We start from the raw sequence: 27,757 nt of genomic DNA, 5'->3' as shown, positions 1-27,757 counted from the left end.
GTGAGTGTGCAGGTTAGAGTTAGTGAGTTGTGGACGTGCAGGTTACGGTTAGTGAGTTGTGGGTGTGCAGTTTAGAGTTAGTGAGTTGTGGACGTGCAGGTTACGGTTAATGAGTTGTGGACGTGCAGGTTACGGTTAGTGAGTTGTGAGTGTGCAGGTTACGGTTAGTGAGTTGTGAGTGTGCAGGTTAGAGTTAGTGAGTTGTGGACGTGCAGGTTACGGTTAGTGAGTTGTGAGTGTGCAGGTTAGAGTTAGTGAGTTGTGGACGTGCAGGTTACGGTTAGTGAGTTGTGGACGTGCAGGTTACAGTTAGTGAGTTGTGAGTGTGCAGGTTAGAGTTAGTGAGTTGTGAGTGTGCAGGTTACGGTTAGTGAGTTGTGAGTGTGCAGGTTAGAGTTAGTGAGTTGTGGACGTGCAGGTTATGGTTAGTGAGTTGTGGACGTGCAGGTTACGGTTAGTGAGTTGTGGACGTGCAGGTTATGGTTAGTGAGTTGTGAGAGTGCAGGTTAGAGTTAGTGAGTTGTGGACGTGCAGGTTACGGTTAGTGAGTTGTGAGTGTGCAGGTTAGAGTTAGTGAGTTGTGGTCGTGCAGGTTACGGTTAGTGAGTTGTGGACGTGCAGGTTACGGTTAGTGAGTTGTGAGTGTGCAGGTTAGCGTTAGTGAGTTGTGAGTGTGCAGGTTAGAGTTAGTGAGTTGTGGACGTGCTATGTTGGCACCAGAAGTGTGGTGGCATTTGCAGGCTGCCCCCAGCACAGTCCTCACTGATTTGATTCGATGCAAATGATGCATTTCACTGCTTGTTTAAATGTACATGACAAATAAAGCTAATCTTTAATCTGTTCACTGTTAATATCCTGCCTTTGACTTCCCAAAATGCCTCATATTTTGGAGTTAATTCCATCTGCCGACACTCTGCCCAGTGGAAAGTTAGCCGGAGTTTAGTGGAGATAATTTAGTCCCACCCAACATGTAGGCCCATCTGCTGTGGCCTTGGTCAATCCTTCAGGTACAAAGCATCTGCTGTGGCCTTGGGCAATTTTCCTCAGGGTAACCGCCACTTTAGTAATGTCTTTAAACTAATAGTTATCCCTCCTGTATTCACAATTCCAGTTGTGAACAGATATCATGAACAGCGAAGGTCCCAGCACTGACCCTCCAGTATACTAGTCCAATTTCTAACCATGAAAATACCCTCCCAGGGTGCCCCTCCACGTCCTCTCACCCAGGCAGTTTTGGATTCAATCAGCCCCTTGACTTAGGTCCCACGTGCCTTGCTGACGTCTATAAAACAGCATCTGCTACCCTACCCTATCCAATGTTCTCAGCTCCATTGTCTCCCCCATTCCCAGCTGTACTTCTCTCATTGTGTATGCTTTTGTTTGTTCCCTCTCCCATTCTCTCTCTCCCTCCCATTCCCTCTCCCTCCCATTCTCTCTCCCTCCCATTCTCTCTCCCTCCCATTCTCTCTCCCTCCCATTCCCTCTCTCCCTCCCATTCTCTCTCCCTCCCATTCCCCTTCTCTCCCTCCCATTCCCTCTCTCTCCCTCCCATTCCCTCTCTCTCCCTCCCATTCCCTCTCTCTCCCTCCCATTCCCTCTCTCCCTCCCATTCCCTCTCTCCCTCCCATTCCCTCTCTCTCCCATTCCCTCTCTCTCCCTCCCATTCTCTCTCCCTCCCATTCTCTCTCCCTCCCATTCCCTCTCTCTCCCTCCCATTCCCTCTCTCCCATTCCCTCTCTCTCCCTCCCATTCCCTCTCTCTCCCTCCCATTCCCTCTCTCCCTCCCATTCTCTTTCCCTCCCATTCCCTCTCTCCCTCCCATTCCCTCTCTCCCTCCCATTCCCTCTCTCCCTCCCATTCTCTTTCCCTCCCATTCCCTCTCTCTCCCTCCCATTCCCTCTCTCCCTCCCATTCCCTCTCTCTCCCTCCCATTCCCACTGTCTGCCATTCCCTCCTGCTCTCTCTCCCATTCCCTCTCTCTCTCATTTTCTCTTGCTCTCTCATATTTTCTCTCTTTCACATTCTCTCAATATCTCTCTCTCTGTTTCTCTGTCTCTCTCCTCTCATTACCTCTCTCTCTCTCTCTCTGTCTGTCTGATTTTTCTCATCCTCTCTCTCCTTTCCTAGTGGCTGCCCTGCCTCTGCCAGTCCGTGGACTTTCACCTGTTCCTTTCTGCTTGTTGAAGTGTGGAAGTCTAAGTGTATTGACACAGCGATTGTGATGAATAACTCAGCTCTGGTCCAGATGTTCCTTCTGCTCGCTGTCAACAAGCTTCTTGCTCCGTACTTTTCCATCCGCAGATACCCCCTGTGGAAAATTTGTAGCAGGGAGCCATAAGTTATTTAATAATCTCCTAACAGTGGAGTTAACGCTGTTCTTGCTTGTAAGCACCAGAAGGTGAGGCTGGGGGAATCGGTGTTAATGCTTTGAGAGCACCGGTTCTGGTGAGGGGGCAGCACTCCCTCAGCTCTGTCCCTTCCAGAGTGCGGCTCCTCTCAGTAACAGGGCGGGCTAGGCCCCCGAGTCCTGACCAGGTGGTGTGAGTGGGGCAGCAGAGTGTTCTGTGAATTCAGAATCAAATTCAGGTTTATTATCACTGACATACGTCACAAAACTTACTGTTTAGCAGGATTACTCGAGGAAATAGATGAAAACAAATGCAAACAGGGAGCAAAATGGTGAGGCTGTGTTCATGGGTTCACTGTCCATTCAGAAATCGATGGCAGAGGGGAAGAAGCTGTTCCTGAATCGTTGAGTGTGTGCCTTCAGGCTCCTGGACCCTCTCCTTGATGGTAGCAGTGAGAAGAGGGCATGTCCTGGGTGCTGGGGGGCCTCAGTGATGGATGTTGCCCCTCCTGAGGCATCGTCTGTTCAAGATCATGGGGAGACTCGTTCCCATAAAGGAGCTGGCTTAGTTTACAGTCCTCTCAACGTTTTCTCCTCTCCGTTGTCATTTCCACATCAGCCGGTTAGAATGCTCTCCACAGTACATCTGTACAAATTTACAAGTGTCTTTGGTCACGTACCAAGTCTCATCAAACTCCAATGAAATGTAGCCACTGTCACGCCTTCCTGGTAACTGCATCGGTATGCTGGGCCCAGGATAGATCCTCAGAGACGTTGGCTCCCAGAGGTGGCCGTGCTTTGGGGTAAGAACGAGGTGGGCGGCTAGGCATGTGGGGGGACACACCCGCAGGTCTAGCTCTTTACTGACGGCAGACTGTCTCCCGCAGTTGCCCAACATGTTCGGAGACTTGCGATCTACCTTCATCGCTCTGATGATTGGCTCCTATGCCTCATCGGCCGTGACATTCCCCGGCATCAAGGTGAGGGTGAGGGGTTAACTGGGTGGTGGATGGAGGGTTTGGGGTTCAGGGCGGTCGGATGGGTTCAGCTCGGATGTCCAATGGCGCCATCTGCTGGGCTCGATGATTCACCCTCTGCTCTTCACAGAGTTTTACCACATGGAAGTAGATCCGTCTGCCCAATTTACACATGGCATCTGTCAAAGCCAGCCCCACATTTGTCTGATGGCAATCCAAACCTTTCTTATCTATGTTCCTGTCCAAATGACTTTTAAACGTAATTGTATCCAGCTCTGGCAGCTTGTGCCACACACCTACCACCCTCTGTGTGGAAAATGTTGCCCCTCACATCCCATTTAAAATCTATCCCCTCTCACATCACACCTATACCCTCAAGATTTAGATTCCCCTATCCTGGCCAAAAAGATTGTGACCATGCACGTGATCTACACCCTCAAGTTTATGCACTTCTATAAGGGCATACGACATAGGAGCAGAATGAAACCATTCAGCCCATCAGGTCTGCTCCACCTTTCCATCATGGCTGACTTATTTTCCTTCTCAATCACATTATCTGCCTTCTCCCTGTCACCTTTGACACCCTGACTAATCAAGAACCTATCACTCTCCATCTTAAATGTACCCAATGACTTGACCTCGACAATAAATTCCACAGAGTCACCACCATCTGACTAAAGAAATTCCTCCCCATCTCTTTTCAAAATGGACGTACTTCTATTCTGACTCTGTGTCCTCTGGTCATAGACTCCCCCACGACAGGAAACGTCCTCTCCACATCCACTCTATCTGTGCCCTCTGGTCCTAGACTCCCCCACTATAAGAAATATCCTCTCCACATCCACTCTATCTGTGCCCTCTGGTCCTAGACTCCCCCACTATAGGAAACATCCTCTCCACATCTACCCTATCTGTGTCCTCTGGTCCTAGACTCTCCCACTATAGGAAACATCCTCTCCACACCCACTCTACCTGTGTCCTCTGGTCCTAGACTCTCCCACTATAGTAGAGTGGATAGGGGAGAACCAGTGGATGTGGTATATTTGGATTTTCAAAAGGCTTTTGACAAGGTCCCACATAGGAGATTAGTGTGCAAACTTAAAGCACACGGTATTGGGGGTAAGGTATTGGTGTGGGTGGAGAATTGGTTAGCAGACAGGAAACAAAGAGTGGGAATAAACGGGACCTTTTCAGAATGGCAGGCGGTGACTAGTGGGGTACCGCAAGGCTCAGTGCTGGGACCCCAGTTGTTTACAATATATATTAATGACTTGGATGAGGGAATTAAATGCAGCATCTCCAAGTTTGCGGATGACACGAAGCTGGGTGGCAGTGTTAGCAGTGAGGAGGATGCTAAGAGGATGCAGGGTGACTTGGATAGGTTGGGTGAGTGGGCAAACTCATGGCAGATGCAATTTAATGTGGATAAATGTGAAGTTATCCACTTTGGTGGCAAAAATAGGAAAACAGATTATTATCTGAATGGTGGCCGATTAGGAAAAGGGGAGGTGCAACGAGACCTGGGTGTCATTATACACCAGTCATTGAAAGTGGGCATGCAGGTACAGCAGGCGGTGAAAAAGGCGAACGGTATGCTGGCATTTATAGCGAGAGGATTCGAGTACAGGAGCAGGGAGGTACTACTGCAGTTGTACAAGGCCTTGGTGAGACCACACCTGGAGTATTGTGTGCAGTTTTGGTCCCCTAATCTGAGGAAAGACATCTTTGCCATAGAGGGAGTACAAAGAAGGTTCACCAGATTGATTCCTGGGATGGCAGGTCTTTCATATGAAGAAAGACTGGATGAACTGGGCTTGTACTCGTTGGAATTTAGAAGATTGAGGGGGGATCTGATTGAAACGTATAAGATCCTAAAGGGATTGGACAGGCTAGATGCAGGAAGATTGTTCCCGATGTTGGGGAGGTCTAGAACGAGGGGTCACAGTTTGAGGATAGAGGGGAAGCCTTTTAGGACCGAGGTTAGGAAAAACTTCTTCACACAGAGAGTGGTGAATCTGTGGAATTCTCTGCCACAGCAAACTGTTGAGGCCAGTTCATTAGCTATGTTTAAAAGGAAGTTAGATATGGCCCTTGTGGCTACAGGGGTCAGGGGGTATGGAGGGAAGGCTGGGTTCTGAGTTGGATGATCAGCCATGATCATAATAAATGGCGGTGCAGGCTCGAAGGGCCGAATGGCCTACTCCTGCACCTATTTTCTATGTTTCTATGTTTCTATAGGAAACATCCTCTCCACATCCACTCTATCTGTGTCCTCTGGTCCTAGACTCCCTCATTATAGGAAACATCCTCTCCACATCCACTCTATCTGTGCCCTCTGGTCCTAGACTCCCCCACTATAGGAAACATCGTCTCCACATCCACTCTGTCTGTGTCTTCTGGTCCTAGACTCTCCCACTATAGGAAACATCCTCTCCACATCCACTCTGTCTGTGTCTTCTGGTCCTAGACACCCCCACTATAGGAAACATCCTCTCCACATCCACTCTATCTGTGTCCTCTGATCCTAGACTCCCCCACTATAGGAAACATCCTCTCCACATCCACTCTGTCTGTGTCCTCTGATCCTAGACTCCCCCACTATAGGAAACATCGTCTCCACACCCACTCTATAGAGAACTTACAATTTTTGATAGGTTTCAATGAGACCCCCCCCCCATCATTCTTCTAAAGTCTAGTGAGTTTGGGCCCAGAGACATCAAACGCTCCTCATAACCCTTTCATTGCTGGGGTCTTTCTCATATTCCTCCTCTGGATGTCTATAAGCTCCCTTCACTCTAGTCCAGACTCTCCTCGTTCCCTTGAGTCCCGGTACCATCCTCCGGACTATTCTCTGTGCCCTGTCCGGCTCAGTGACATCACCCTTTAGCTTGGCGACTGGAACTGCCCCATACTCCACGGTAACACACAAAATGCCGGAGGAACCCAGCAGGTCCGGCAGCACGTATGGAGAGCAATGAACGGTCGACGTCTCAGGCCGAGACCCCAGGGCTGGAGGCGAAGGGGCAGAAGGCAGAATAAGAAGGTTGGGAGACGGGGGGATCTCAGCCAAGTTGCTCCTTTCTCTGCCACTCTTGCTCAGTGGCTCTGGGACCACAGCAGGATATTGCTCATCGGTGGGGTCAGCAGGGTAGGGGTGCAGGGGTGGGGCCGGGAGATGTTGGGCAGGTGTTTTGGAGGGGAGGGGCGCTGTCAGCTGTGGTTAATGGGATGTGCTTGCAGGTGATCTACGACCTGGGAGCCCCGTTTATCAGCATCCTGCTGGTGTGGGCAGCCTGCGCGGGCCTCCTCTTCATGAACTGTTTCCTGAACTGGCCCCTGGAGCCCTTCCCAGGGCCCGAGGACATGGATTACACGTGAGTCATAGCCCTGAGCTGGACCGCGGGCTTCAGACTGACCCCCTCACCCTGTCCTCCCCCCCCACACCCTGTCCTCCCCCCCACACCCTGTCCTCCCCCCCAACACGCTGTCCTTCCCGACTCACCCTGTCCTCACCCCCAACACCCTGTCCACCCCCCTCACCCTGTCCTCCCCCCTCACCCTGTCCTACCCCCCCCACACCCTGTCCTCCCCCCCTCACCCTGTCCTACCCCCAACACGCTGTCCTTCCCGCCTCACCCTGTCCTCACCCCCAACACCCTGTCCACCCCCCCTCACCCTGTCCTCCCCCCCTCACCCTGTCCTCCCCCCCTCACCCTGTCCTCCCCCCACACCCTGTCCTCCCCCCACACCCTGTCCTCCCCCCCTCACCCTGTCCTCCCCCCCTCACCCTGTCCTACCCCCCAACACCCTGTCCTCCCCCAACACCCTGTCCTCCCCCCACACCCTGTCCTCCCCCCCACACCCTGTCCTCCCCCCCACACACTGTCCTCCCCCCCTCACCCTGTCCTCCCCCCTCACCCGGTCCTACCCCCCCACACCCTGTCCTCCCCCCTCACCCTGTCCTCCCCCCAACACCTGTCCTTCCCCAGACACCCTGTTCTCCCCCCAACACTCTGTCCTTCCCCCCCACCCTGTCCTCCCCCCCAACACCCTGTCCTTCCCGCCTCACCCTGTCCTCACCCCCAACATCCTGTCCTCCCCCCCTCACCCTGTCCTCCCCCCACACCCTGTCCTCCCCCCCACACCCTGTCCTACCCCCCCACACCCTGTCCTCCCCCCCACCCCATCCTTCCCCCCCCACACCCTGTCCTTCCCCCCCAACACCCTGTCCTCCCCCCCACCCCATCCTCCCCCCCACACCCTGTCCTCCCCAACACCCTGTCCTCCCCCCCAACACCCTGTCCTTCCCCCCCAACACCCTGTCCTCCCCCCCACCCCATCCTCCCCCCCACACCCTGTCCTCCCCCCCTCACCCTGTCCTCCCCCCTCACCCTGTCCTCCCCCACACACCCTGTCCTCCCCCCAACACCCTGTCCTTCCCCCCTCACCCTTTCCTCCCCCCAACAGCCTGTCCTCCCCCACACACCCTGTCCTCCCCGCCTGACCCTGTCCTACCCCCCCCACACCCTGTCCTCCCCCCCTCACCCTGTCCTCCCCCCAACACCTGTCCTTCCCCAGACACCCTGTTCTCCCCCCAACACTCTGTCCTTCCCCCCACCCTGTCCTCCCCCAACACTCTGTCCTTCCCCCCCACCCTGTCCTTCCCGCCTCACCCTGTCCTCACCCCCAACACCCTGTCCTCCCCCACACACCCTGTCCTCCCCCCCTCACCCTGTCCTCCCCCCCTCACCCTGTCCTACCCCCCCACACCCTGTCCTCCCCCCCTCACCCTGTCCTCCCCCCCTCACCCTGTCCTTCCCCCCCAACACCCTGTCCTTCCCCCCTCACCCTGTCCTCCCCCTCACCCTGTCCTCCCCCACACACCCTGTCCTCCCCCCTCACCCTGTCCTTCCCCACACACCCTGTTCTCCTCCCCACACCCTGTTCTCGCCCCCACACTCTGTCCTTCCCCCCTCACCCTGTCCTCCCCACACCCTGTCCTCCCCCCTCACCCTGTCCTTTCCCACACACCCTGTCCTTCCCCACACACCCTGTCCTCACCCCCTCACCCTGTTCTCCCCCCAATACCCTGTCCTCCCCCCTCACTCTGTCCTTCCCCCACACACCCTGTCCTCCCCCCCAACACCCTGTCCTCCCCCCTGCACTCTGTCCTCCCACCCACCCTGTCCTTCCCCACACACCCTGTCCTCCCCCCAATACCCTGTCCTTCCCCGTCTCCCACACCCTGTTCTCCCCCCCACACTCTGTCCTTCCCCCCTCCCAAACCCTGCACTCTGTCCTTCCCCCTCTCCCACACCCTGTCCTCCCCCCGCACTCTGTCCTTCCCGCCTCACCCTGTTCTTCCCCCCACACCCTGTTCTCCCCCCCACACTCTGTCCTCCCCCACACTTCACCCCGTCTTTCCCCACACATGCTCTCCTCCCCCCCCCCGGCACTCTGTCCTCCCCGCTTCCACCCCTCCGGATTCAGACTGACCCCCACACTCTGTCCTCCCCCCCTCACTCTGTCCTCCCCACCCCACACCCTGTCCTTCCCCCCAACACCCTGTCCTTCCCCCCCTCACCCTGTCCTCCCCCTCAACACCCTGTCCTCCCCCACTCACCCTGTCCTCCCCCCCGCACTCTGTCCTCCCCCCCTCACCCTGTCCTCCCCCTCACCCTGTCCTCCCCCCCACACCCTGTCCTCCCCCCCTCACCCTGTCCTCCCCCCCCTCACCCTGTCCTCCCCCCCTCACCCTGTCCTACCCCCCCACACCCTGTCCTCCCCCCTTCACCCTGTCCTCCCCCCAACACCTGTCCTTCCCCAGAGACCCTGTTCACCCTGTCCTCCCCCCACCCTGTCCTCCCCCCACACCCTGTCCTTCCCGCCTCACCCTGTCCTCACCCCCAACACCCTGTCCACCCCCCCTCACCCTGTCCTCCCCCCCTCACCCTGTCCTACCCCCCCACACCCTGTCCTACCCCCCCACACCCTGTCCTCCCCCCAACACCCTGTCCTTCCCCCCAACACCCTGTCCTCCCCCCCACCCCATCCTCCCCCCCACACCCTGTCCTCCCCCCCAACACCCTGTCCTCCCCCCCTCGCCCTGTCCTCCCCCCCTCGCCCTGTCCTCCCCCCCTCACCCTGACCTCCCCCACACACCCTGTCCTCCCCCCCAACACCCTGTCCTTCCCCCCCTCACCCTGTCCTTCCCCCCTCACCCTGTCCTTCCCCCCCTCACCCTGTCCTTCCCGCCTCACCCTGTCCTCACCCCCAACACCCTGTCCTACCCCCCCACATCCTGTCCTCCCCCCCCACCCTGTCCTTCCCCCCAAACACCCTGTCCTTCCCCCCAAACACCCTGTCCTTCCCCCCTCACCCTGTCCTTCCCCACACACCCTGTTGTTCTCGCCCCCACACTCTGTCCTTCCCCCCTCACCCTGTCCTCCCCACACCCTGTCCTCCCCCCTCACCCTGTCCTTTCCCACACACCCTGTCCTTCCCCACACACCCTGTCCTCACCCCCTCACCCTGTCCTCCCCCCAATACCCTGTCCTCCCCCCTCACTCTGTCCTTCCCCACACACCCTGTCCTCCCCCCAACACCCTGTCCTCCCCACACCCTGTCCTCCCCCCTGCACTCTGTCCTCCCCCCCCCACCCTGTCCTTCCCCACACACCCTGTCCTCCCCCCAATACCCTGTCCTTCCCCGTCTCCCACACCCTGTTCTCCCCCCCACACTCTGTCCTTCCCCCCTCCCAAACCCTGTCCTCCCCCCTGCACTCTGTCCTTCCCCCTCTCCCACACCCTGTCCTCCCCCCGCACTCTGTCCTTCCCGCCTCACCCTGTTCTTCCCCCCACACCCTGTTCTCCCCCCACACTCTGTCCTCCCCCACACTTCACCCCGTCTTTCCCCACACACCCTCTCCTCCCCCCCCCGGCACTCTGTCCTCCCCGCTTCCACCCCTCCGGATTCAGACTGACCCCCACACTCTGTCCTCCCCCCCTCACTCTGTCCTCCCCCCCTCACTCTGTCCTCCCCACCCCACACCCTGTCCTTCCCCCCCAACACCCTGTCCTTCCCCCCAACACCCTGTCCTTCCCCCCCTCACCCTGTCCTCCCCCTCAACACCCTGTCCTCCCCCACTCACCCTGTCCTCCCCCCCGCACTCTGTCCTCCCCCCTCACCCTGTCCTACCCCCCTCACCCTGTCCTACCCCCCCCCCACCCTGTCCTCCCCCCTCACCCTGTCCTCCCCCCCACACCCTGTCCTCCCCCCTTCACCCTGTCCTTCCCCCCCTCACCCTGTCCTTCCCCCCCTCACCCTGTCCTTCCCGCCTCACCCTGTCCTCACCCCCAACACCCTGTCCTACCCCCCCACATCCTGTCCTCCCCCCCACCCTGTCCTTCCCCCCAAACACCCTGTCCTTCCCCCCAAACACCCTGTCCTTCCCCCCTCACCCTGTCCTTCCCCACACACCCTGTTCTCCTCCCCACACCCTGTTCTCGCCCCCACACTCTGTCCTTCCCCCCTCACCCTGTCCTCCCCACACCCTGTCCTCCCCCCTCACCCTGTCCTTTCCCACACACCCTGTCCTTCCCCACACACCCTGTCCTCACCCCCTCACCCTGTCCTCCCCCAATACCCTGTCCTCCCCCCTCACTCTGTCCTTCCCCACACACCCTGTCCTCCCCCCAACACCCTGTCCTCCCCACACCCTGTCCTCCCCCCTGCACTCTGTCCTCCCCCCCCACCCTGTCCTTCCCCACACACCCTGTCCTCCCCCCAATACCCTGTCCTTCCCCGTCTCCCACACCCTGTTCTCCCCCCCACACTCTGTCCTTCCCCCCTCCCAAACCCTGTCCTCCCCCCTGCACTCTGTCCTTCCCCCTCTCCCACACCCTGTCCTCCCCCCGCACTCTGTCCTTCCCGCCTCACCCTGTTCTTCCCCCCACACCCTGTTCTCCCCCCACACTCTGTCCTCCCCCACACTTCACCCCGTCTTTCCCCACACACCCTCTCCTCCCCCCCCCGGCACTCTGTCCTCCCCGCTTCCACCCCTCCGGATTCAGACTGACCCCCACACTCTGTCCTCCCCCCCTCACTCTGTCCTCCCCCCCTCACTCTGTCCTCCCCACCCCACACCCTGTCCTTCCCCCCCAACACCCTGTCCTTCCCCCCAACACCCTGTCCTTCCCCCCCTCACCCTGTCCTCCCCCTCAACACCCTGTCCTCCCCCACTCACCCTGTCCTCCCCCCCGCACTCTGTCCTCCCCCCTCACCCTGTCCTACCCCCCTCACCCTGTCCTACCCCCCCCACACCCTGTCCTCCCCCCTCACCCTGTCCTCCCCCCCACACCCTGTCCTCCCCCCTTCACCCTGTCCTCCCCCCCTCACCCTGTCCTACCCCCCCTCACCCTGTCCTACCCCCCCTCACCCTGTCCTCCCCCCAATACCCTGTCCTCCCCCCTCACCCTGTCCTCCCCCAATACCCTGTCCTTCCCCGTCTCCCACACCCTGTTCTCCCCCCCACACTCTGTCCTTCCCCCCCTCACCCTGTCCTTCCCCACACACCCTGTCTTCCCCCCCCCCCGGCACTCTGTCCTCCCCCCTTCTACCCCTCCGGATTCAGACTGACCCCCACACTCTGTCCTCCCCCGCCTCACTCTGTCCTCCCCCCCAACACCCTGTCCTCCCCCCTGGCACTCTGTCCTCCCCCTTCCACCCCTCCGGATTCAGACTGACCCCCACACTCTGTCCTCCCCCCCTCACTCTGTCCTCCCCCCCAACACCCTGTCCTCCCCCCCCCCGGCACTCTGTCCTCCCCCCTTCCACCCCTCCGGATTCAGACTGATCCCCACACCCTGTCCTCACCCCCTCACTCTGTCCTCCCCCCCCACACTCTGTCCCCTCTCCCACACACTGTCCTCCGCCCTGCACTCTGTTCTTCCCCCCACACCCTGTTCTCCCCCCACACTCTGTCCTCCCCCACACTTCACCCCGTCTTTCCCCACACACCCTCTCCTCCCCCCCCGGCACTCTGTCCTCCCCGCTTCCACCCCTCCGGATTCAGACTGACCCCCACACTCTGTCCTCCCCCCCTCACTCTGTCCTCCCCCCCTCACTCTGTCCTCCCCACCCCACACCCTGTCCTTCCCCCCAACACCCTGTCCTTCCCCCAACACCCTGTCCTTCCCCCAACACCCTGTCCTTCCCCCCCCTCACCCTGTCCTCCCCCCCACACCCTGTCCTCCCCCCTCACCCTGTCCTCCCCCCTCACCCTGTCCTACCCCCCCTCACCCTGTCCTACCCCCCCACACCCTGTCCTCCCCCCTTCACCCTGTCCTCCCCCCAACACCTGTCCTTCCCCAGACACCCTGTTCTCCCCCCAACACTCTGTCCTTCCCCCCAACCCTGTCCTCCCCCCAACACCCTGTCCTTCCCGCCTCACCCTGTCCTCACCCCCAACACCCTGTCCTCCCCCCCACACCCTGTCCTACCCCCCCACACCCTGTCCTCCCCCCAACACCCTGTCCTTCCCCCCAACACCCTGTCCTCCCCCCCACCCCATCCTCCCCCCCACACCCTGTCCTACCCCCCAACACCGTCGCCCCCTCGCCCTGTCCTCCCCCCCTCGCCCTGTCCTCCCCCCCTCACCCTGTCCTCCCCCACACACCCTGTCCTCCCCCCAACACCCTGTCCTTCCCCCCTCACCCTGTCCTTCCCCCCCTCACCCTGTCCTTCCCCCCTCACCCTGTCCTACCCCCCCCACACCCTGTCCTCCCCCCTCACCCTGTCCTCCCCCTTCACCCTGTCCTCCCCCCAACACCTGTCCTTCCCCAGACACCCTGTTCTCCCCCCAACACTCTGTCCTTCCCCCCCACCCTGTCAACCCCCCAACACCCTGTCCTTCCCGCCTCACCCTGTCCTCACCCCCAACACCCTGTCCTCCCCCCCACACCCTGTCCTACCCCCCCACACCCTGTCCTACCCCCAACACCCTGTCCTTCCCCCCCAACACCCTGTCCTCCCCCCCACCCCATCCTCCCCCCACACCCTGTCCTCCCCCCCAACACCGTCCTCCCCCCCAACACCGTCCTCCCCCCCTCGCCCTGTCCTCCCCCCCTCGCCCTGTCCTCCCCCACACACCCTGTCCTCCCCCCCAACACCCTGTCCTCCCCCCCCTCACCCTGTCCTTCCCCCCCTCACCCTGTCCTACCCCCCCCACACCCTGTCCTCCCCCCTCACCCTGTCCTCCCCCCCACACCCTTTCCTCCCCCCTCACCCTGTCCTCCCCCCCTCACCCTGTCCTACCCCCCCTCACCCTGTCCTACCCCCCTCACCCTGTCCTCCCCCCAATACCCTGTCCTCCCCCCTCACCCTGTCCTCCCCCAATACCCTGTCCTTCCCCGTCTCCCACACCCTGTTCTCCCCCCCACACTCTGTCCTTCCCCCCCTCACCCTGTCCTTCCCCACACACCCTGTCTTCCCCCCCCCCGGCACTCTGTCCTCCCCCCTTCTACCCCTCCGGATTCAGACTGACCCCCACACTCTGTCCTCCCCCGCCTCACTCTGTCCTCCCCCCCAACACCCTGTCCTCCCCCCTGGCACTCTGTCCTCCCCCTTCCACCCCTCCGGATTCAGACTGACCCCCACACTCTGTCCTCCCCCCCTCACTCTGTCCTCCCCCCCAACACCCTGTCCTCCCCACCCCCCGGCACTCTGTCCGCCCCCCTTCCACCCCTCCGGATTCAGACTGATCCCCACACCCTGTCCTCACCCCCTCACTCTGTCCTCCCCCCCCACACTCTGTCCCCTCTCCCACACCCTGTCCTCCGCCCTGCACTCTGTTCTTCCCCCCACACCCTGTTCTCCCCCCACACTCTGTCCTCCCCCACACTTCACCCCGTCTTTCCCCACACACCCTCTCCTCCCCCCCCCGGCATTCTGTCCTCCCCGCTTCCACCCCTCCGGATTCAGACTGACCCCCACACTCTGTCCTCACCCCCTCACTCTGTCCTCCCCCCCTCACTCTGTCCTCCCCACCCCACACCCTGTCCTTCCCCCCAACACCCTGTCCTTCCCCCCAACACCCTGTCCTTCCCCCCCTCACCCTGTCCTCCCCCTCAACACCCTGTCCTCCCCCACTCACCCTGTCCTCCCCCCCGCACTCTGTCCTCCCCCCTTACCCTGTCCTACCCCCCTCACCCTGTCCTACCCCCCTCACCCTGTCCTACCCCCCCCACACCCTGTCCTCCCCCCCACCCTGTCCTCCCCCCCACACCCTGTCCTCCCCCCTCACCCTGTCCTCCCCCCCTCACCCTGTCCTACCCCCCCTCACCCTGTCCTCCCCCCAATACCCTGTCCTCCCCCCTCACCCTGTCCTCCCCCAATACCCTGTCCTTCCCCGTCTCCCACACCCTGTTCTCCCCCCCACACTCCGTCCTTCCCCCCCTCACCCTGTCCTTCCCCACACACCCTGTCTTCCCCCCCCCCCGGCACTCTGTCCTCCCCCCTTCTACCCCTCCGGATTCAGACTGACCCCCACACTCTGTCCTCCCCCGCCTCACTCTGTCCTCCCCCCCAACACCCTGTCCTCCCCCCTGGCACTCTGTCCTCCCCCTTCCACCCCTCCGGATTCAGACTGACCCCCACACTCTGTCCTCCCCCCCTCACTCTGTCCTCCCCCCCAACACCCTGTCCTCCCCCCCCCCCGGCACTCTGTCCTCCCCCCTTCCACCCCTCCGGATTCAGACTGATCCCCACACCCTGTCCTCACCCCCTCACTCTGTCCTCCCCCCCCACACTCTGTCCCCTCTCCCACACCCTGTCCTCCGCCCTGCACTCTGTTCTTCCCCCCACACCCTGTTCTCCCCCCACACTCTGTCCTCCCCCACACTTCACCCCGTCTTTCCCCACACACCCTCTCCTCCCCCCCCGGCACTCTGTCCTCCCCGCTTCCACCCCTCCGGATTCAGACTGACCCCCACACTCTGTCCTCCCCCCCTCACTCTGTCCTCCCCCCCTCACTCTGTCCTCCCCACCCCACACCCTGTCCTTCCCCCCAACACCCTGTCCTTCCCCCAACACCCTGTCCTTCCCCCCCTCACCCTGTCCTCCCCCTCAACACCCTGTCCTCCCCCACTCACCCTGTCCTCCCCCCCGCACTCTGTCCTCCCCCCTCACCCTGTCCTACCCCCCTCACCCTGTCCTACCCCCCCCACACCCTGTCCTCCCCCCTCACCCTGTCCTCCCCCCCACACCCTGTCCTCCCCCCTCACCCTGTCCTCCCCCTCACCCTGTCCTACCCCTCACCCTGTCCTACCCCCCCTCACCCTGTCCTACCCCCCCACACCCTGTCCTTCCCCCCCACACCCTGTCCTCCCCCCTTCACCCTGTCCTCCCCCCAACACCTGTCCTTCCCCAGACACCCTGTTCTCCCCCCAACACTCTGTCCTTCCCCCCCACCCTGTCCTCCCCCCAACACCCTGTCCTTCCCGCCTCACCCTGTCCTCACCCCCAACACCCTGTCCTCCCCCCCACACCCTGTCCTACCCCCCCACACCCTGTCCTACCCCCAACACCCTGTCCTTCCCCCCAACACCCTGTCCTTCCCCCCCAACACCCTGTCCTCCCCCCCACCCCATCCTCCCCCCCACACCCTGTCCTCCCCCCCAACACCGTCCTCCCCCCCTCGCCCTGTCCTCCCCCCCAACACCCTGTCCTTCCCCCCCTCACCCTGTCCTTCCCCCCTCACCCTGTCCTTCCCCCCTCACCCTGTCCTTCCCCCCCTCACCCTGTCCTACCCCCCCCACACCCTGTCCTCCCCCCTCACCCTGTCCTCCCCCCCACACCCTGTCCTCCCCCCTCACCCTGTCCTCCCCCCTCACCCTGTCCTACCCCACCTCACCCTGTCCTACCCCCCTCACCCTGTCCTACCCCCCCACACCCTGTCCTACCCCCCCACACCCTGTCCTCCCCCCTTCACCCTGTCCTCCCCCCAACACCTGTCCTTCCCCAGACACCCTGTTCTCCCCCCAACACTCTGTCCTTCCCCCCCACCCTGTCCTCCCCCCAACACCCTGTCCTTCCCGCCTCACCCTGTCCTCACCCCCAACACCCTGTCCTCCCCCCCACACCCTGTCCTACCCCCCCACACCCTGTCCTACCCCCAACACCATGTCCTACCCCCAACACCCTGTCCTTCCCCCAACACCCTGTCCTTCCCCCCCAACACCCTGTCCTCCCCCCCACCCCATCCTCCCCCCACACCCTGTCCTCCCCCCCAACACCGTCCTCCCCCCCTCGCCCTGTCCTCCCCCCTCGCCCTGTCCTCCCCCCCTCGCCCTGTCCTCCCCCACACACCCTGTCCTCCCCCCCAACACCCTGTCCTTCCCCCCCTCACCCTGTCCTTCCCCCCCTCACCCTGTCCTTCCCCCCTCACCCTGTCCTTCCCCCCCTCACCCTGTCCTACCCCCCCCACACCCTGTCCTCCCCCCTCACCCTGTCCTCCCCCCCACACCCTGTCCTCCCCCTTCACCCTGTCCTCCCCCCTCACCCTGTCCTACCCCACCTCACCCTGTCCTACCCCCCCTCACCCTGTCCTACCCCCCCACACCCTGTCCTACCCCCCCACACCCTGTCCTCCCCCCTTCACCCTGTCCTCCCCCCAACACCTGTCCTTCCCCAGACACCCTGTTCTCCCCCCAACACTCTGTCCTTCCCCCCCACCCTGTCCTCCCCCCAACACCCTGTCCTTCCCGCCTCACCCTGTCCTCACCCCCAACACCCTGTCCTCCCCCCCACACCCTGTCCTACCCCCCCACACCCTGTCCTACCCCCAACACCATGTCCTACCCCCAACACCCTGTCCTTCCCCCAACACCCTGTCCTTCCCCCCCAACACCCTGTCCTCCCCCCCACCCCATCCTCCCCCCACACCCTGTCCTCCCCCCCAACACCGTCCTCCCCCCCTCGCCCTGTCCTCCCCCCTCGCCCTGTCCTCCCCCCCTCGCCCTGTCCTCCCCCACACACCCTGTCCTCCCCCCCAACACCCTGTCCTTCCCCCCCTCACCCTGTCCTTCCCCCCCTCACCCTGTCCTTCCCCCCCTCACCCTGTCCTCCCCCCAACAGCCTGTCCTCCCCCACGCACCCTGTCCTCCCCCCTCACCCTGTCCTCCCCCCACCACCTGTCCTTCCCCAGACACCCTGTTCTCCCCCCAACACTCTGTCCTTCCCCCCCACCCTGTCCTCCCCCCCAACACCCTGTCCTCCCCCCTCACCCTGTCCTCCCCCTCACCCTGTCCTACCCCCCCCCCCCCTGTCCTCCCCCCCTCACCCTGTCCTCCCCCCCTCACCCTGTCCTCCCCCCAACACCCTGTCCTTCCCCCCAACACCCTGTCCTCCCCCCCACCCCATCCTCCCCCCCCACACCCTGTCCTCCCCCCCAACACCCTGTTCTCCCCCCTCACCCTGACCTCCCCCACACACCCTGTCCTCCCCCCCAACACCCTGTCCTCCCCCCCCAACACCCTGTCATTCCCCCCTCAGCCTGTCCTCCCCCCCACCCTGTTCTCCCCCACACACCCTGTTCTCCCCCACACACCCTGTCCTCCCCGCCTCACCCTGTCTTCACCCCCAACACCTGTCCTTCCCCAGACACCCTGTTCTCCCCCCAACACTCTGTCCTTCCCCCCCACCCTGTTCTCCCCCCACACACCCGGTCCTCCCTGTCCTCCCCCACACACCCTGTCCTCCCCCCCAACACCCTGTCCTCCCCCCCTCACCCTGTCCTTCCCCAGACACCCTGTTCTCCCCCCCGACACCCTGTCCTCCCCGCCTCACCCTGTCCTTCCCCACACACCCTGTTCTCCTCCCCACACCCTGTCCTTCCCCCTCACCCTGTTCTCCCCCCAACACTCTGTCATTCCCCCCTCACCCTGTCCTCCCCAACACCCTGTCCTTCACCCCCTCACCCTGTCCTTCACCCCCTCACCCTGTCCTTCACCCCCTCACCCTGTCCTTCCCGCCTCACCCTGTCCTTTCCCACACACCCTGTTCTCCTCCCCACACCCTGTTCTCCCCCCCTCACCCTGTCCTTCCCCCAACACCCTGTCCTCCCCCCCAATACCCTGTCCTCCCCCCTCACTCTGTCCTTCCCCACACACCCTGTCCTCCCCCCCAACACTCTGTCCTTCCCCCCCACCCTGTCTTCCCCCCAACACCCTGTCCTTCCCGCCTCACCCTGTCCTCACCCCCAACACCCTGTCCTCCCCCCCACACCCTGTCCTACCCCCCCACACCCTGTCCTACCCCCAACACCCTGTCCTTCCCCCCAACACCCTGTCCTTCCCCCCCAACCCGCTGGCCGTCCCCCCCACCCCATCCTCCCCCCCACACCCTGTCCTCCCCCCCAACACCGTCCTCCCCCCCTCGCCCTGTCCTCCCCCCCTCGCCCTGTCCTCCCCCACACACCCTGTCCTCCCCCCCAACACCCTGTCCTTCCCCCCCTCACCCTGTCCTTCCCCCCCTCACCCTGTCCTCCCCCCAACAGCCTGTCCTCCCCCACGCACCCTGTCCTCCCCCCCTCACCCTGTCCTCCCCCCAATACCTGTCCTTCCCCAGACACCCTGTTCTCCCCCCAACACTCTGTCCTTCCCCCCCACCCTGTCCTCCCCCCCAACACCCTGTCCTCCCCCCTCACCCTGTCCTCCCCCCCTCACCCTGTCCTACCCCCCCACACCCTGTCCTCCCCCCAACACCCTGTCCTTCCCCCCAACACCCTGTCCTCCCCCCCACCCCATCCTCCCCCCCACACCCTGTCCTCCCCCCCAACACCCTGTTCTCCCCCCTCACCCTGACCTCCCCCACACACCCTGTCCTCCCCCCCAACACCCTGTCCTCCCCCCCAACACCCTGTCCTTCCCCCTCACCCTGTCCTTCCCCCCTCACCCTGTCCTCCCCCCCTCACCCTGTCCTCCCCCCCACCCTGTTCTCCCCCACACACCCTGTTCTCCCCCACACACCCTGTTCTCCCCCACACACCCTGTCCTCCCCGCCTCACCCTGTCTTCACCCCCAACACCTGTCCTTCCCCAGACACCCTGTTCTCCCCCCAACACTCTGTCCTTCCCCCCCACCCTGTTCTCCCCCCACACACCCGGTCCTCCCTGTCCTCCCCCACACACCCTGTCCTCCCCCCCAACACCCTGTCCTCCCCCCCTCACCCTGTCCTTCCCCAGACACCCTGTTCTCCCCCCCGACACCCTGTCCTCCCCCCCTCACCCTGTCCTTCCCCACACACCCTGTTCTCCTCCCCACACCCTGTCCTTCCCCCTCACCCTGTTCTCCCCCCAACACTCTGTCATTCCCCCCTCACCCTGTCCTCCCCCAACACCCTGTCCTTCACCCCCTCACCCTGTCCTTCACCCCCTCATGTCCTTCACCCCCTCACCCTGTCCTTCCCGCCTCACCCTGTCCTTTCCCACACACCCTGTTCTCCTCCCCACACCCTGTTCTCCCCCCCTCACCCTGTCCTCCCCCCAACACCCTGTCCTCCCCCCCAATACCCTGTCCTCCCCCCTCACTCTGTCCTTCCCCACACACCCTGTCCTCCCCCCCAACACCCTGTCCTTCCCACACCCTGTCCTCCCCCCTGCACTCTGTCCTCCCCCCCCCGCACTCTGTCCTCCCCCCTCACCCTGTCCTCCCCCCCAACACCCTGTCCTCCCAACACCCTGTCCTCCCCCACACACCCTGTCCTCCCCCCCTCACCCTGTCCTCCCCCCCTCACCCTGTCCTCCCCCCCTCACCCTGTCCTACCCCCCCACACCCTGTCCTCCCCCCCTCACCCTGTCCTCCCCCCAACACCCTGTCCTTCCCCCCCAACACCCTGTCCTTCCCTCCCAACACCCTGTCCTTCCCCCCTCACCCTGTCCTCCCCCCCTCACCCTGTCCTCCCCCACACACCCTGTCCTCCCCCTCACCCTGTCCTTCCCCACACACCCTGTTCTCCTCCCCACACCCTGTTCTCGCCCCCACACTCTGTCCTTCCCCCCTCACCCTGTCCTCCCCACACCCTGTCCTCCCCCCTCACCCTGTCCTTTCCCACACACCCTGTCCTTCCCCACACACCCTGTCCTCACCCCCTCACCCTGTCCTCCCCCCAATACCCTGTCCTCCCCCTCACTCTGTCCTTCCCCACACACCCTGTCATCCCCCCCAACACCCTGTCCTCCCCACACCCTGTCCTCCCCCGCACTCTGTCCTTCCCGCCTCACCCTGTTCTTCCCCCCACACCCTGTTCTCCCCCCCACACTCTGTCCTCCCCCACACTTCACCCCGTCTTTCCCCACACACCCTCTCCTCCCCCCCCCGGCACTCTGTCCTCCCCGCTTCCACCCCTCCGGATTCAGACTGACCCCCACACTCTGTCCTCCCCCCCTCACTCTGTCCTCCCCCCCTCACTCTGTCCTCCCCACCCCACACCCTGTCCTTCCCCCCAACACCCTGTCCTTCCCCCAACACCCTGTCCTTCCCCCCCTCACCCTGTCCTCCCCTCAACACCCTGTCCTCCCCCACTCACCCTGTCCTCCCCCCCGCACTCTGTCCTCCCCCCGCACTCTGTCCTCCCCCTCACCCTGTCCTCCCCCCCAACACCCTGTCCTCCCCACACCCTGTCCTCCCCACACCCTGTCCTCCCCCTCACCCTGTCCTTCCCCACACACCCTGTCCTCACCCCCTCACCCTGTCCTCCCCCTCAACACCCTGTCCTCCCCCCGCACTCTGTCCTTCCCGCCTCACCCTGTCCTTCCCCCCACACCCTGTCATCCCCCCCAACACCCTGTCCTCCCCACACCCTGTCCTCCCCCGCACTCTGTCCTTCCCGCCTCACCCTGTTCTTCCCCCCACACCCTGTTCTCCCCCCCACACTCTGTCCTCCCCCACACTTCACCCCGTCTTTCCCCACACACCCTCTCCTCCCCCCCCCGGCACTCTGTCCTCCCCGCTTCCACCCCTCCGGATTCAGACTGACCCCCACACTCTGTCCTCCCCCCCTCACTCTGTCCTCCCCACCCCACACCCTGTCCTTCCCCCCCTCACCCTGTCCTCCCCTCAACACCCTGTCCTCCCCCACACACCCTGTTCTCCTCCCCACACCCTGTTCTCCCCCCTCACCCTGTCCTCCCCCCAACACCCTGTCCTCCCCCCCAATACCCTGTCCTCCCCCCTCACTCTGTCCTTCCCCACACACCCTGTCCTCCCCCCCAACACCCTGTCCTCCCCACACCCTGTCCTCCCCCCTGCACTCTGTCCTCCCCCCCCGCACTCTGTCCTCCCCACTCACCCTGTCCTCCCCCCCAACACCCTGTCCTCCCAACACCCTGTCCTCCCCCACACACCCTGTCCTCCCCCCCTCACCCTGTCCTCCCCCCCTCACCCTGTCCTACCCCCCCACACCCTGTCCTCCCCCCCTCACCCTGTCCTCCCCCCAACACCCTGTCCTTCCCCCCCAACACCCTGTCCTTCCCTCCCAACACCCTGTCCTTCCCCCCTCACCCTGTCCTCCCCCCCTCACCCTGTCCTCCCCCACACACCCTGTCCTCCCCCTCACCCTGTCCTTCCCCACACACCCTGTTCTCCTCCCCACACCCTGTTCTCGCCCCCACTCTGTCCTTCCCCCCTCACCCTGTCCTCCCCACACCCTGTCCTCCCCCCTCACCCTGTCCTTTCCCACACACCCTGTCCTTCCCCACACACCCTGTCCTCACCCCCTCACCCTGTCCTCCCCCCAATACCCTGTCCTCCCCCTCACTCTGTCCTTCCCCACACACCCTGTCATCCCCCCCAACACCCTGTCCTCCCCACACCCTGTCCTCCCCCGCACTCTGTCCTTCCCGCCTCACCCTGTTCTTCCCCCCACACCCTGTTCTCCCCCCCACACTCTGTCCTCCCCCACACTTCACCCCGTCTTTCCCCACACACCCTCTCCTCCCCCCCCCGGCACTCTGTCCTCCCCGCTTCCACCCCTCCGGATTCAGACTGACCCCCACACTCTGTCCTCCCCCCCTCACTCTGTCCTCCCCACCCCACACCCTGTCCTTCCCCCCCTCACCCTGTCCTCCCCTCAACACCCTGTCCTCCCCCACTCACCCTGTCCTCCCCCCCGCACTCTGTCCTCCCCCCGCACTCTGTCCTCCCCCTCACCCTGTCCTCCCCCCCAACACCCTGTCCTCCCCACACCCTGTCCTCCCCACACCCTGTCCTCCCCCTCACCCTGTCCTTCCCCACACACCCTGTCCTCACCGCCTCACCCTGTCCTCCCCCTCAACACCCTCTCCTCCCCCCGCACTCTGTCCTTCCCGCCTCACCCTGTCCTTCCCCCCACACCCTGTTCTCCCCCCCACACTCTGTCCTCCCCCCCACTTCACCCCGTCTTTCCCCACACACCCTCTCCTCCCCCCCCCGGCACTCTGTCCTCCCCGCTTCCACCCCTCCGGATTCAGACTGACCCCCACACTCTGTCCTCCCCCCCTCACTCTGTCCTCCCCACCCCACACCCTGTCCTTCCCCCCCTCACCCTGTCCTCCCCCTCAACACCCTGTCCTCCCCCACTCACCCTGTCCTCCCCCCCGCACTCTGTCCTCCCCATTCACCCTGTCCTTCCCCACACACCCTGTCCTCCCCCCAATACCCTGTCCTTCCCCCTCTCCCACACCCTGTTCTCGCCCCCACAGTCTGTCCTTCCCCCCTCACCCTGTCCTCCCCCCCAACACCCTGTCCTCCCCACACCCTGTCCTCCCCCCTCACCCTGTCCTTCCCCACACACACTGTCCTCACCCCCTCACCCTGTCCTCACCCCCTCACCCTGTCCTCCCCCCAATACCCTGTCCTCCCCCCTCACCCTGTCCTCCCCCAATACCCTGTCCTTCCCCGTCTCCCACACCCTGTTCTCCCCCCCACACTCTGTCCTTCCCCCCCTCACCCTGTCCTTCCCCACACACCCTGTCTCCCCCCCCCCGGCACTCTGTCCTCCCCCCTTCTACCCCTCCGGATTCAGACTGACCCCCACACTCTGTCCTCCCCCCCTCACTCTGTCCTCCCCCCCAACACCCTGTCCTCCCCCCTGGCACTCTGTCCTCCCCCTTCCACCCCTCCGGATTCAGACTGACCCCCACACTCTGTCCTCCCCCCCTCACTCTGTCCTCCCCCCCAACACCCTGTCCTCCCCCCCCCGGCACTCTGTCCTCCCCCCTTCCACCCCTCCGGATTCAGACTGATCCCCACACCCTGTCCTCACCCCCTCACTCTGTCCTCCCCCCCCACACTCTGTCCCCTCTCCCACACCCTGTCCTCCGCCCTGCACTCTGTCCTCCCCCCCACACCTTGTCCTCACCCCCCCACACTCTGTCCTCCCCCTTTCCACCCCTCCGGATTCAGACTGACCCCCACACTCTGTCCTCCCCCCCCATCACTCTGACCTCCCGCCCCACACCCTGTCCTCCCCCCACACCCTGTCCTTCCCCCCACACCCTGTCCTTTACCCCCACACTCTGTCCCCTCTCCCACACCCTATCCTTCCCCCACCAAACCCTGTCCTTCCCCCACCAAACCCTGTCCTTCCCCCCCACACCCTGTCCTCCCCCCCACACCCTGTCCTTTACCCCCACACTCTGTCCCCTCTCCCACACCCTGTCCTTCCCCCCACCAAACCCTGTCCTCCCCACCAAACCCTGTCCTTCCCCCCCACACCCTGTCCTCCCCCCCACACCCTGTCCTCACCCCCAACACCTTGTCCTCCCCCCCAACACTTTGTCCTTCCCCTCGCGCCCTGTCCTCCCCCCCACGCCCTATCCTTCCCCCTCTCACGTTGTCCTTCCCCCCCACACCCTGTCCTTCCCCCGCTCACCCTGTCCTTCCCCCCCTCACCCTTTCCTTCCCCCTCCCACACCCCGTCCTCCCCCTCACCCTGTCCTTTCCCCTCCCACTCCCTGTCCTTCCCCCTCCCACACCCTGTCCTTCCCCCTCCCACACTCTGTCCTCCCCCCTCACTCTGTCCTTCCCCCCTCACTCTGTCCTTCCCCCCACACTCTGTCCCTCCCCCCACACCCTGTCCTTCCCCCCACACTCTGTCCTTCCCCCCTCACTCTGTCCTTCCCCCCACACTCTGTCCCTCCCCCCACACCCTGTCCTTCCCCCCACACCCTGTCCTTCCCCCCTCACTCTGTCCTTCCCCCCAATACCCTGTCCTTCTCTCCCACACAGTCATTACCCCCACACCCTACCTTCCCTCCCACACCCTGTCCTTCCCCACCACACCCTACCTCCCCCCCACACCCTGTCCCTCCCCCCACACCCTGTCCCTCCCCCCACACCCTGTCCCTCCCCCCACACCCTGTCCTTCCCCCCCACACCCTGTCCTTCCCCACCACACCCTACCTTCCCTCCCACACCCTGTCCTTCCCCTCCCGCACCCTGTCCTTCCCCTCCCGCACCCTGTCCTTCCCCACCACACCCTACCTCCCCCCCACACCCTACCTCCCCCCCACACCCTACCTTCCCTCCCACACCCTACCTTCCCTCCCACACCCTGTCCTTCCCCCCCACACCCTACCTCCCCCCCACACCCTGTCCTTCCCCTCCCACACCCTGTCCTTCCCCTCCCACACCCTGTCCTTCCCCACCACACCCTACCTCCCCCCCACACCCTACCTTCCCTCCCACACCCTGTCCTTCCCCTCCCACACCCTACCTCCCCCCACACCCTGTCATTACCCCCACACCCTGTCCTTCCCCCCAACACCCTGTCCTTCCCCGTCACACTCTGTCCTTCCCCCTCCCACACTCTGTCCTTCCCCCTCTCTGTCCTCCCCCTCCCCCTCTCCTTCCCCCACACCCTGTCCACACTCTGTCCTTCCCCCCCACACCCTGTCCTCCCCCCTCACTCTGTCCTTCCCCCTCACTCTGTCCTTCCCCCCACACTCTGTCCTTCCCCCCAACACCCTGTCATTACCCCCATACCCTACCTTCCCTCCCACACCCTGTCCTTCCCCACCACACCCTACCTCCCCCCCCACACCCTACCTTCCCTCCCACACCCTGTCCTTCCCCTCCCACACCCTGTCCTTCCCCTCCCACACCCTGTCCTTCCCCCCCACACCCTACCTTCCCTCCCACAACCTCTCCTTCCCTCCCACACCCTCTCCTTCCCCCCACACTCTGTCCTTCCCCCAACACCCTGTCCTTCTCTCCCACACACTGTCATTACCCCCACACCCTCTCCTTCCCCCCACACCCTGTCCTTCCCCCCCCACACCCTGTCCTTCCCCCCCCACACCCTCTCCTTACCCCCACACTCTGTCCTTCCCCCCCACACCCTCTCCTTCCCCCCCACACCCTGTCCTTCCCCCCCCCACACCCTCTCCTTCCCCCCCACACCCTGTCCTTCCCCCCCCACACCCTGTCCTTCCCCCCCCACACCCTCTCCTTCCCCCCACACTCTGTCCTTCCCCCAACACCCTGTCCTTCTCTCCCACACACTGTCATTACCCCCATACCCTACCTTCCCCCCCACACCCTGTCCTTCCCCCCCACACCCTGTCCTTCCCCCCCACACCCTCTCCTTCCCCCCCACACCCTGTCCTTCCCCCCCACACCCTCTCCTTCCCCCCCCACACCCTCTCCTTCCCCCCACACTCTGTCCTTCCCCCAACACCCTGTCCTTCTCTCCCACACACTGTCATTACCCCCATACCCTACCTTCCCCCCCACACCCTGTCCTTCCCCCCACACCCTGTCCTTCCCCCTCCCACACCCTGTCCTTCCCCCTCACTCTGTCCTCCCCCACACCCTCTCCTTCCCCCCACACCCTGTCCACACTCTGTCCTTCCCCCCACACCCTGTCATTACCCCCACACCCTACCTCCCCCCCACACCCTACCTTCCCTCCCACACCCTGTCCTTCCCCCCCACACCCTCTCCTTCCCCCCACACTCTGTCCTTCCCCCAACACCCTGTCCTTCCCCCAACACCCTGTCCTTCCCCCCCACACCCTGTCCTTCCCCCTCCCACACCCTGTCCTTCCCCCAATACCCTGTCCTTCCCCCTCCCACACCCTGTCCTTCCCCCTCCCACACCCTGTCCTTCCCCCCACCCTCTCCTTCCCCCACACTCTGTCCTTCCCCCAACACCCTGTCCTTCCCCCCCACACCCTGTCCTTCCCCCCCACACCCTGTCCTTCCCCCTCCCACACCCTGTCCTTCCCCCCAATACCCTGTCCTTCCCCCTCCCACACCCTGTCCTTCCCCCTCCCACACCCTGTCCTTCCCCCCCACACCCTGTCCTTCCCCCTCCCACACCCTGTCCTTCCCCCTCCCACACCCTGTCCTTCCCCCCCACACCCTGTCCTTCCCCCTCCCACACCCTGTCCTTCCCCCCACACCCTGTCCTTCCCCCCACACCCTGTCATTACCCCCACACCCTACCTCCCCCCCACACCCTACCTTCCCTCCCACACCCTGTCCTTCCCCCCCACACCCTCTCCTTCCCCCCACACTCTGTCCTTCCCCCAACACCCTGTCCTTCCCCCCAACACCCTGTCCTTCCCCCTCCCACACCCTGTCCTTCCCCCTCACTCTGTCCTCCCCCTCACCCTCTCCTTCCCCCACACCCTGTCCACACTCTGTCCTTCCCCCCACACCCTGTCATTACCCCCACACCCTACCTCCCCCCCACACCCTACCTTCCCTCCCACACCCTGTCCTTCCCCCCCACACCCTGTCCTTCCCCCAACACCCTGTCCTTCCCCCCACCCTGTCCTTCCCCCCCCCACACCCTGTCCACACTCTGTCCTTCCCCCCAACACCCTGTCATTACCCCCACACCCTACCTCCCCCCCACACCCTACCTTCCCTCCCACACCCTGTCCTTCCCCCCCCACACCCTCTCCTTCCCCCCACACTCTGTCCTTCCCCCAACACCCTGTCCTTCTCTCCCACACACTATTACCCCCATACCCTACCTTCCCCCCCACACCCTGTCCTTCCCCCCCACACCCTGTCCTTCCCCCTCCCACACCCTGTCCTTCCCCCTCCCACACCCTGTCCTTCCCCCTCACTCTGTCCTCCCCCTCACCCTCTCCTTCCCCCCACACCCTGTCATTACCCCCACACCCCACCTCCCCCCCACACCCTACCTTCCCTCCCACACCCTGTCCTTCCCCCCCACACCCTGTCCTTCCCCCTCCCCACACCCTGTCCACACTCTGTCCTTCCCCCCCACACTCTGTCCTCCCCCCTCACTCTGTCCTCCCCCTCACTCTGTCCTTCCCCCCAACACCCTGTCCTTCTCTCCCACACACTGTCATTACCCCCATACCCTACCTTCCCCACCACACCCTGTCCTTCCCCACCACACCCTGTCCTTCCCCTCACACC

General features: G+C 63.4%; 1 protein-coding gene across 3 annotated transcripts in view; it reads left to right on the top strand.

Moving 5' to 3' along the window:
• slc43a2a (solute carrier family 43 member 2a) overlaps positions 1-27,757 on the top strand; it is an 82,442-nt gene that overhangs the window by 35,511 nt on the left and 19,174 nt on the right. For all 3 annotated transcript variants that reach the window (XM_063031043.1, XM_063031042.1, XM_063031044.1), the window contains exons 6-7: positions 3,235-3,327; positions 6,565-6,698. In XM_063031043.1, the coding sequence (XP_062887113.1) occupies positions 3,235-3,327; positions 6,565-6,698 (227 nt within the window). The remainder of the gene's footprint in view (positions 1-3,234; positions 3,328-6,564; positions 6,699-27,757) is intronic.

The sequence above is a fragment of the Mobula hypostoma genome, chromosome 23 (genome assembly GCF_963921235.1).
Source record: "Mobula hypostoma chromosome 23, sMobHyp1.1, whole genome shotgun sequence".
NCBI classification, from domain to species: domain Eukaryota; kingdom Metazoa; phylum Chordata; class Chondrichthyes; order Myliobatiformes; family Myliobatidae; genus Mobula; species Mobula hypostoma.
The sequence above is the reverse complement of the archived record's forward strand: the minus strand, read 5'-3'. Positions and strand labels throughout refer to the sequence as shown.